At 38.0% G+C, this 11,704-nt stretch overlaps 1 protein-coding gene across 7 annotated transcripts in view; it reads right to left on the bottom strand.

Moving 5' to 3' along the window:
- Positions 1-2,254: 2,254 nt before the first annotated feature.
- Positions 2,255-11,704, bottom strand: part of ZNF565 (zinc finger protein 565) — a 35,578-nt gene continuing 26,128 nt past the window's right edge. For all 7 annotated transcript variants that reach the window (XM_041743583.1, XM_041743585.1, XM_041743586.1 and 4 more), the window contains 3 exons: positions 11,109-11,235; positions 10,348-10,443; positions 2,255-4,262 (listed from right to left, as the gene is read on the bottom strand). In XM_041743583.1, the coding sequence (XP_041599517.1) occupies positions 2,995-4,262; positions 10,348-10,443; positions 11,109-11,235 (1,491 nt within the window). In that variant the 3' untranslated portion in view covers positions 2,255-2,994. The remainder of the gene's footprint in view (positions 4,263-10,347; positions 10,444-11,108; positions 11,236-11,704) is intronic.

The raw sequence follows: 11,704 nt of genomic DNA, 5'->3' as shown, positions 1-11,704 counted from the left end.
TCTTTTTTAAAGGATTGAAAATATTTTCTCAAATTGTGATGTATTTTAGAGATACATACTGAAATATTTATGGATGAAATTATGTAGCTGGGATTTACTTCAAAGCTGATATGAAGGTGGGGGAATGGGTGGGAATACAGATAAAACAAGAATGGCCATGAGCTGATAATTACTCTAGCTGGTGATGGGGGTACTAGGGGTATATTATAAGGTTATGTGTGAACAGAAAGTTTCAGAACCGTATATTCATTTTGACTTAGCACTTCCTTTTCAGGAATTTACCTTAAAGAGATATCACACATATACAAAATAATTTATATGCAAGGATATTTATTATAGGATTGTTTGAAAGCAAAGAATAATGAAAAAAACTAAATCGACAGGATAAATTATGAAACACATACTATGCAGCTGTTAAGGAAGCATAAGGCAACTATTTATGTATTGATATCCAATTTCAAGGTAGAAGGATAAGCAAAAATAGCAAGTATAGAAATTTGCTACCATTTATGTAAAAAACTTTTATAAACAGTGTTATGTGCATATCTACACTTAGGCAACCATAAAAATCAGGAAGTATATACAAGAACTTGATATACTGATAGGGACACAGAGTACAGGATCGGAAGGGGCAAAGATAGTGTGGAGATTGACTTGTGTCTATCAAATCATAGCTTTAAAATATTTGTCCTGTGCATATGTTTTAACTATTCAGAGTGAGTTTTTATTTATTTTTAAATATTTTATTTATTCATGAGAGACACAAAGAGAGACAGAGGCAGAGACATAGGCAGAGGGAGAAGCAGGCTCCCTGCAAGGAGCCTGATGCGGGACTCGATCCCAGATCATGGGATCAGGACCTGAGCCAAAGGCAGACGCCCAATCACTGAGCCATTGAGGCGTCCCTCAGAGTGAGTTTTTAGTGTCATAGCTTCAGTGTCATCCTAATCATTAAACCACTTAAGAATGACACACAGAATACTACTTTCTAATCCGGTGTAGGCAGTGACACATGTAGGAAATACAGGTGTCCTAGGGAACACTCAGGATTACTGAGAAGATGGATGGCCTGGGGACACAACAGGCCCTCTACCCCAGACACTTGCCTGGACTGAGGGGATGCTTCTTGAGACTCACAAGCTCTGATCGAGGTATCAATGGGGTTGGATCAGGGCTCTTTTTCTGATCATTGTCATCTGGAGTTATATCGAAATTCTAAACATGCAATTAATCCACAACAGGTGAAATTCTAGATATTACATTTAAAATGAGCTTCGAACTTTAAAGAGACAGGATTCAATTAGTGGGTTAGTGGACAGGATTCAATTAGATTTTATTCATATTTAGTTTCACAAATGATAATCATTTATAATTTGTTTCTTGGAGCCATTCTTATTGAATTTTTTTAAATCATAATTTTATTTAGCCTTGAAAATAAACTGACAAGCTTCTCTCAGGGATTATCTATCTGTTCCTTAAAGTGTTAGTAGGTTAAACAGTTTTCCTTAAAGAGGCAGACTGACTTTTTATATCCTTCTCCAATCATTGATTTGTTCAGGTATTCCATATCTACTTGAACTTCGATATTTTTATAAAAATCCATTCTCCTTAAGTTTCCAAATATATTAAAGTCATGCATAGTAGCTATTTAAAATAAATATCTGGGATCCCTGGGTGGCGCAGCGGTTTGGTGCCTGCCTTTGGCCCAGGGCGCGATCCTGGAGACCCGGGGTCGAATCCCACGTCGGGCTCTCAGTGCATGGAGCCTGCTTCTCCCTCTGCCTGTGTCTCTGCCTCTCTCTCTCTCTCTGCATGACTATCATAAATAAATTAAAAAAATAAAATAAAATAAAATAAATATCTACCCCTTCCTTATTCGTAATGCTAAATGTTTTTTTTTCCTAGATCAGGGTTGCCAATTGTCCATCTTATATTGCTAAATAAACAATCGTCATATTAAGCCTACTTTTGTTTTCTATTTTATTATTTTTTGTTTTTAATGATTGTTCTTCCTGTTGATTTGGGTTTATGTGGTAATTGTCCTCTAATTTTTAGAGTTGACCATTCATTCAATGTGCTTAGTATGTAGCCGGCAATGCGTAGGAGCTGGAGATCCACATTTGGAGAACAAAAGCCCCCATCTTCAATCCTTAGGTTGACAGGAACATGGCTTTGGCTATACTGAACTGGTTTTGATGTGTAGAATTTTTTTATTGCTTTTGAAGTTATATTTGAAGGTCGCTTTAGATTTCTAAATGGGTAGATTTCTTTTGGCTACTCTTCTGTTAATTTCTAATCTTGTGACTTTCTAGCTTTAAATATCATGAAGACCTCATGATAATTATACGTGACTACCGTTTTCTAGAATGAAGTTTCATAATAAGTGGTTACGAAGGCTTTTTTGATATTTGATGCATTCATAAGGCCCCCTTCTCACAGGAACTCAACATAAATACTGTTATTAAGAATGGTAACTAAAATTTATTGAACACAGGCTTTATATAAAATATCTGATAGTCATCAGGAAAACTATTAGGTAAGTAAAATGGTCACTGCTTAAAAATAAATTGAGGAACAGGAAGACTGTATTATTTGTCTAATGCTCTACAGTCAGTAACTGGTAGAATTGAGATAATGTTAAGTAAGATGTAGGTCATGGTAAAAGGCACATTCACAAAATACCTTAATAAGGTCATTTTCTATTAGGAATTCTCAGAAGTTTAACACATTTTGAGTGGTAATAAAAAGGTTTTCTATATTCAGATTAATATTTTTTTCAGCATAAGTTTTCTGATGCTTAGTAAGTAGTGAGTGTGAGGCAAAAAGAATGCCCACATTTATTGAATTTTCTTCTGGTATGAGTTATCTGATATTCCATAATGGAAGTGACAAGTGAAGGTTTTCACATTAATTACATTACATATACATTATCTAATACTGAGTCAGGTGTGAACTCCATGTAAAGGCTCCTATACCCCTAACATTCAAGGCTTTTTAACCGGTGTGAATTCTGTAGTGTTCGATGAGCTGTGAGCCAAGAATAAAGGCCTGCCCACATTCTCTACATTCGTAAGGTTTGATCCCAGGATGAATTCTCTGATGTTCAGTAAGTTGTGAACTACGAATAAAGGCCATTCCACATTCCCTACATTGATAGGGTTTCTCACAAGTATGAATTCGCTGATGATGAGTCAGTTGTGAAACACGAATAAAGGCTTTCCCACATTCCTTACATTCATAGGGTTTGTCACCTGTATGAATTCTTTGATGTTGAATAAGGTATGAACTACGACTAAATGCCTTCCCACAGTCCTTACATTCATAAGGTCTGTCACCTGTATGAACTCTCTGATGTCGTGTAAGCTGTGCGTGTTGTCTAAAGGCCTTCCCACATTCCTTACATTCATAGGGTTTCTCCCCAGAATGAATTCTTTGATGTCGAGTAACTTCTGAACTATGAATGAAGCCCTTCCCACATTCCTTACACTCATAGGGTTTCTCACCAGTATGAATCCTCTGGTGGACAGTAAGCTGTGAATGCTGTCTAAAGGCTTTCCCACAGTCTTTACACTGATAGGGTCTAGCACCTGTATGAATTCTCCGATGAACAGTAAGTTGTGAGCCACGAATAAAAGCCTTCCCACAGTCTTTACATACATAGGGTTTCTCACCTGTGTGAGTTCTTTGATGCAGAATAAGTTGTGAATGCTGTCTAAAGGTCTTCCCACATTCTTTACAGTCATAGGGTTTGACACCAGTATGAAGTCTTTGATGCAGAATAAGTTCTGAAGTACGGCCAAAGGCCTTCCCACATTCCTTACAGTCATAAGGCTTCTCACCTGTATGAATTCTCTGATGCTGAACAAGGTGTGAGGCACGACTAAAGGCCTTCCCACATTCCTTACATTCAAAGGGTTTTTCACCAGTATGAGTTTTCTGATGCTGAATCAGGTGTGAGCCACGGCTAAATGCTTTCCCACATTCATTACATTCAATCAGTTTCTCACCAATCTCATTGTTCTGATGTAAAGTGAGAGATGTATGCTCAAAAGTGGGAATGTTTTCATACGTGACTTTTACTTGCTTGAAACAGCATTCCTGAGTTACTCGTTGTCTTTCAAATTGGCCTTTGTATTCCCAGTCATCTCTTAAACCGGAGCCATCAAAATCACAGCGTTTAAGGCTTTCTACTATCTTCCAATTGAATGACTCTACTTCAGAAATATCTTTTTGTGGAAATTTCTCACATCTGGACTCCAGCTCTGAAAAAGAAAAAAGAAATACAAGCAGTTTTATTCTTTTAAGAGAAATAAAAAATTCTATAGCAGACTAGAGAGACAAAATGAAAATCACCTTAAAAAGTGATTGGCTTAAAAAAAAAAGTGAATGGCTTATTTAAGTCTCAAATATTGCTGTGCAATTTCTTTTTTTTTTTTTAAAGATTTATTCATTTATGATAGAGAGAGAGAGGCAGAGACACAGGAGGAGGGAGAAGCAGGCTCCATGCCGGGAGCCCGACGCGGGACTCGATCCCGGGACTCCAGGATTGCGCCCTGGGCCAAAGGCAGGCGCCAAACCGCTGAGCCACCCAGGGATCCCTGCTGTGCAATTTCTAAAGAGTACATGAAAGCACAAATATGATGAGAGCTCATATGGTGCCAGAAAGGAGCAAGAAAAGAAAAGAAGCTGGAGTTTCTCAATTTTTATAAAGATTAGAATCATTCGAGAAGACTGTTAATAATATAAATGTCTAAAAAAAAAAAAAATAATATAAATGTCTAAGACCACCCTAGACTGAATCAAAATCTAAGGAGTACAGACAAGGTTGCTTGTCCAAGGTATGCTTGTTCTGCATATGCTTGCCCGTATATACATATCTATATACACTTAGATATATATATTAAATACATATATATTTCAATTGAGATAAAATTCATAAAATACAAATCCCCTCCATTTTAAAGACTACAATTTAGTAGTTTGTGATACTTCCCAATGTCATGCAACTATTACCACTATCTAGTTCTAGAACATTCTTATCACTCCAAATAGAAACCTTGTGCCCATTAATGAGTCATTCATCACTCTCCATTCCCTCTATCCCCCACCAATCACTAATGGCGGAGAACCATTAACTCTGTCTCTATAAATTTGCCAGTTTCTTGACACTTCATATAAACAAAGCATCTATTTTTTTAAAAAGATTTATTAATGTTAGAGAGAAAGAGACAGAGAGACAAAATGGAAGAAGGGGCAGAAGGAGAGAATCTCAAAATAGATGCTCCACTGAGTGCAGAGCCCAATATGGGGCTGGATCTCATGACCCTGATATCATGACCTGAGCCAAAACCAAGAGTTGGACTGAGCCACTCAGGCGCCCCAGCATTTATGTTCTTAAACACTTTCCAGCACATGATGTTAATGCCAATAATAATGAAAATCCCTGCTTAAAATTTTTCCTAGCCTCATTGCACTTCCAAAGTCACTGGAAAAATTCCAATAAATTCCAAAGTCATTGCCATGGTTCACAGGCTCTTGGCAAAGCAAGTCCCTGCCTATCTTTGTTGTTATTTTCTTTTAGCCAAGGACAATGCATCTTCATATTGAACACTCTCTTCTTTGCTCCTTGTGTATTAAGCCACAAGCTTTCTAAAATAAATGTAGGTCTTTTCCATCCTAGATCTCTCATCAAGTTCTTCCATCTAGCAGGAATCCTGTCCTGGGTTCTTCGTATGACTGTTTTTTTTTTTTTTTTTTTTTTAATGACTGCTTTTCTCATCCTTCAAGTCTCAGATTAAAACTCACATTTTTGGAAAAGATTTCAGCCTGATTCTTTCTTCCATCTCTTGCACCTGGTCTTCATAACACTTTTTATCAGTTGTAATTAGATTTTCATCTAGTTATTCTTCTGTTGACCTTTCGTTTTGTTTCTCCTAAGTCTCCCGAAAGGTAGAAATATAGCCTTTCTTTCTTTCCTTTTTTTTTTTTTTAAAGGCTCCATGCCTAGCGTGAAGCCCAATGCAGGGCTTGAACTCACAACCATGAGATCAAAACCTCAGCTGAGATCAAGAGTTGACACTCAAAAAACAAACAAACAAAAAAGAGTTGACACTCAACTGACTGAGCCATCCAGGCATCCCAAAAATATGCCCTTTCTTCCTAGCTATTATAACCAAACCCTAGAATATAAAAAAAATTTTAATAATGGGTTGTTTGATAAATAAATATTGGATTCTAGAAACAGACCAATAGAGCACAATAAAAGGCCAGGATAGGACTGAAGTTTATATGGAAATTGAATTTATTATAAAGGTGGTATTTCAAAGGAAAAAAGAATAATTTTTGTGAGAAATAATGTTGGGGCAACTGGATACTCATTTGGAAAACGATAAAAATGTAACCATATATTACACCACTATATACCAGAATAAACTCCAAATAGTTTTAACATTAAGAGAAAATAGAAACCATACAAATACTAGGAGAAAGCCACCCAGGGATCCCTGGAGACATTTCTCCAAAGAAGAGATACAGATGGCCAACAAATACATGAAAAGATGCTCAAAATCACTTATCGTTAGGGAAATGCAAATCAAAACTACAATGAGATATCACCTCACACCTGTCAGAATGGCTAAAATAAGAAACACAAGAAACAAATATTAGCAAGGATGAGAAGGAAAGGGAACCTTGTGCACTGTTGGTGAGAATACACATTGGTGTAGCCCTTGTGGGGTTGGAGTATGGAAGTTCCTCAAAAAATTAAAAGTGGGGCAGCCCAGGTGGCTCAGCAGTTTAGTGTCGCCTTCAGCCCAGGGTGTGATCCTGGAGACCAGGGATAGAGTCCCACATTGGGCTCCCTGCATGGAGCCTGCTTCTCCCTCTGCCTGTGTCTCTGCGCCTCTCTCTCTCTCTCTCTCTTTTTCTCATGAATAAATAAATAAAATCTTAAAAAAGAACTCTTTAAAAAAATTAAAAATGGGATTACTCTATGATCCAGGAATCACACTACTGGGTACTTACCCCCAAAACACAAAAACACTAATTCAAAGGGATACATGCACCCTAACATTATTGTAGCATTATTTAGCCAAACTATGGAAGCAACCTAAGTTTCCATTGATAGCTGAATGGATAAATAAGATATGGTACATATGCACATGGAATATTCAGCCATAAACAAGAATGAAATCTTGGTGTCTGCAACAACATGGATGGAGCTGGAAAATATAATGCTAAGTGAAATATAAGTCAGAGACAAATACTGTATGATCTTGATCTCACTCATGTGTAATTTAAGAAAACAAATGAGCAAAAGAAAAAAAAGGGAGAGACAAACTAAGAAACAGACTCTTAATTACAGAGAACTAATGGTTACCAGATGGTGAGGTAGGTGGAGGGATGGGAGAAATACGGAATGGGGATTAAAGAGTACACTTACCGTGATGGGAAAAAGAAATAAAATGATTTTTTTAAAAGTGGAAAAAAAACCCCCACCACCAAACCAAATTGACATACAGAGTGGTAGCTGCTGCCCACCCCCCTCCCTGGCCAAGATGTCCACATCCCAATTGTGGAAACCTGTGAATAGTACACAGCAAAGGGGAATTAAGATTGCTACTCAGCTGACCATGAGATAGGGATTACCTGGGTAGGCTCATTGTAATCACAAGGGTCTTCTAAGTGAAAGAGGGAAGTAGGAGAGTCAGAATCAGAGAGGGAAATTTGAAGATGTTATCCTGCAGACTTTGAAGATGGAAGGGGGGTATGATCCAAGGAATGCAAGCTGGAAAAGGCAAAAAAAAAACAAAGGTTCTCCTTCTAAAGAAAGGATGCAGAAAGGAATATAGCCCTGCAGACATCTTGGTTTTAGCTCACTGAGATGTATTTTGAACTTCCAATCTCCAGAACTGTAAAATAATAAATTTGTATTGTTGTAAGCCACCAAGTTTGTGGTAATTTGTTACAGAAGCCACAGGAAAGTAATAAACACAGAAAGAAAACTTGAGTACTTTATTGATGTATCTACCACACCTGATCAATCTTAACCTTGGAGTCCACTCTCCCATGGAAATGTGGGTTAGAGTCAAAGTACAAAGAAAAGTCAGAAGGTTGGTTCTCAGTTTTTGAACTCTGAAGTGCAGATGTCTTGGTGATTTAAAGCTAGTTCAGGTATATGGCAAGTTCAAGGTTAGTGTTCTCCAGCATCAAAATTGATGCTAAGTGTTCATCTGTTGGTGCTGATCTGTAATGAGATTTTATGTTTATTTTATCTTTGGAAATGTTTCCTATAGCTATTACTGCCAAATACTAACATCAATCCACACACATATCATTTTAATTGTGTATATGCACCCCTTCGAAGACATTTACAGAATTCAATAGGCTCACAGGCAGCAGGCTGGATGGCCCACCGACTATAGCATGCAGATGACTGGCTTACATCTTTATTGCTAGTGAGGAATAATGCATACTATAAATTTATGAAATATTATAAGAACAATGATGGTATGAAAGTAGAATTCATTAAAACGAAATCAGAGTGGGTTGGGGTGAGGGTGAATCTAGGCAACAGTCAATAAATTTTTTTGTAGAGGACCACATAGTAAATTTTTCTTTTTTTTTTAAAAGATTTTATTCATTTATTCATGAGAGACAGAGAGAGAGAGAGAGGCAGAGACACAGGCAGAGGGAGAAGCAGGCTCCATGCAGGGAGCCTGATGTGGGACTCGATCCCCAGTCTCCAGGATCACGCCCCGGGCTGAAGGCGGCGCTAAACCAGTGAGCCACCTGGGCTGCCTGGCAATAATTTTTTAAAAAAGGATAAGCAAAGTTGTCATAATTTTTGATCCAACAAAAAGAGGGCATTTGATGGAATATCAGAAAAAAACAGAATTCAAGGTTAAAAGCACCAAGTGACATAATAAAGGAAGGGGTATACTGATGAAAGTACAGCTTGCAACAAGGATCTAAAATTCATCTTTATAGAAGTGTAAAATGCAGTAACATTACTTATAGTACAAGAAACAGCTCTCAGAATTTCATAGCACCAGCACAGACAAAATTAAAAGGACACAAAGATTCTGAATAATATAATCAAAAGGGTTAGAGGTAAACAGAAAGGCAAGTATATTGCCCAAGGAATACTAGTTTTAAATATATGTGGAGAACATTTAGCGAAATTGGAACAACTTGATTAGTGACGACACTGGAAGAGAAAAGGCAGTGGTATGATTTGTTCGTGGGGCTCAGAAAATTTACTGCTAATACAGAATTCCATTCTCATTTAAATATCCTACAAGAAAGAAGGTAGAAAAAAGACATTTTCATGCAATTAAAACCACAGAATTTGTTGAGCAGACCTACACAAAAGGAAATTTTAAAGATGTTCTTTAAGATAGAGAAAAAATAATCCCAGATGAAAATAAACAACAATAACAGAGAAGTTGCAGAGGGTATTCAAAGTATTCAAAGATTAAGTATTCAAAGATTCCAATATTGTGCAGCACATGCTAATTAATAACACTTGATAATCTTTACTTAGAGGTCACTACTGCCTGCCATTGTTTTGGGCATTTTCACATTATTAATTCCTATAACAATCACAACAATAACTATATGAGGAAGGCTCCGTTTTTATCTCATTTGCAGAGGAGAAAACTGAAGCACAGAGATTTTAAGCAATTTATCTAAACTCACAATTCTAGTAATTGGCAGACACAAGATTTGAGCTCAGTCTGATTCCCAAGTCAGTGCCCTTAGCCACTACACAATCTTCTCTCCCAAACATTTGGGAATTAATGAATTGCTTAATTGGGTAAAGTGAGCTGTTTGATAAAAACAAAACAAAATAAGTTTTGTTTTTTTTAGATTTTATTTATTTATTCACGAGAGACACACACAGAGAGAGAGGCAGAGACACAGGCAGAGGGAGAAGCAGGCTCCAGGCCTCCATGATCACGCCCCTGGCTGAAGGCAGCACTAAACCGCTGAGCCACCAGGGCTGCCAGAAAAGTTTTTAAGGTATGAAGTTACTTGCAGGAAAAAGGATCCAAAGTATAAGTAAAAAGGCAGCCACTGGGGAAGAAGGGAGCATGTCCCTTTTTGAAACGGGAGGAAAATATGCAAGAGGAAAGAAGAGGGAGGGACTAATAGGGGGTAAGGGCAAGGGATGCTGACAAGATCTTTGCTCTTTTGTGTCTGCATGTCTCAGGCTGTTTGTTCCACAGTTTTCTATATGGCTTGGAGGGAAGCTTCTCAACAATAACTTAAGTTATTGCTATCGGTTTACACACCCACTGGCTATTATTCCCAATGTCCTCCCCCACTGGATCACCCCTTGCTCACCTGGACACCACAGTCCTGTCATATCATTTGTAATCATCCAGGGTTCTCTCCCTTGCTCCAATAAGGAAATGACATCAGGCTTAGAAATGGAAAGTCCTGTTTACAGGAAAAGAAATGGAGCATGATTGTCCTGTTCCAAAATTCAAACCCAGTCCCTTAGTCACCAAGAAAGAGAGACGTTATGAAGGAAGGAATGAAGGAGGAGTAAAGTTTGTTCAAAGGACAGGAAGACAGAGGTGACCATGGAACTACCCATTTCCACTCCATAAAGCACAAACGAGTCCCTTGGGAACAGAGAACAGAAATTCAGCCAGAAACTTCTAAGTGTCCTGAAACATTCATCATGAAGATAACAGAAATTCCAGAAGGCTAGTCTAGAATTATTTAGAGTAGATAACTATGGTGATCATTCTTCATTTGCTCTCTCCTCCCTGCTGCCATTCCTCTCTGTTCTTGGTCCTGCTCTGTGCCCCAGACAGCTCACCTGACAGGACTGTATTATTCTGGCTCCAAGGTTTCTCATTGGGTTTAGCATATGGAAAGAATCAGCAGGAAGCCAGTGGGTAGAATGAGAGAGTTCATGGTATTTATCCCTCTCCCTCCCTCCTCTGACCAAGGTGTTCTGGAAGTTGCTACTATTGCTGCTAGCTGGGCCCTTCTCCATGACTCCAGCTCTCACCATTGTCCAGTGCAGTTTTCTCCCTTTACCAGAGGTGGTAACAACTTCCTTATGTTGTATGTCCTGGAACCTGCATCCTTACCTAGTGAGACCAAGTTACTGAAGTTCTCCAGAGTCACATCCTTGTACAAGTCTCTCTGTGCAGGTTCCAGGCACTTCCATTCTTCCTGAGAGAACTCTATGGCCACATCCCTGAATGTTACCAATCCCTGAAATAATAAACCCATGCATTACTAGTAAATGAAAGGACTTTTATTTTTTTATTTATTACAAAAAATTTCAAAATACAACAAAGTATTCAGAGTAGGATAATGATCTCCATGAATCCATCACTCTGCTTTGACAATTAACATGATTTTGCAAATCTTGTTTTATTTCTTCTTCTTCTTCTTCTTCTTTTTTTTTTTTTTTTACCACTGGTATATTTCGAGGCAGATCCCACAGACCAAATACCAAACATCATAGTATTTTACCCATAAATATTTTAGGATTTGACAGATCAGCTTTTTTTTTTTTTTTTTTTTTTTTTTTTTTTAAAGCATAACAGCCAGGGACGCCTGGGTGGCTCAGGGGTTGAGCGTCTGCCTTTGGCTCAGGGCATGATCCCAGGTCTGGGAAGTCCGGGACTCCCTGCGAGAAGACTGCTTCTCCCTGTGCCTATGTCTCTGCCTCTCTCTC

The sequence above is a fragment of the Vulpes lagopus genome, chromosome 2 (genome assembly GCF_018345385.1).
Source record: "Vulpes lagopus strain Blue_001 chromosome 2, ASM1834538v1, whole genome shotgun sequence".
NCBI classification, from domain to species: Eukaryota; Metazoa; Chordata; class Mammalia; order Carnivora; family Canidae; genus Vulpes; species Vulpes lagopus.
The sequence above is the reverse complement of the archived record's forward strand: the minus strand, read 5'-3'. Positions and strand labels throughout refer to the sequence as shown.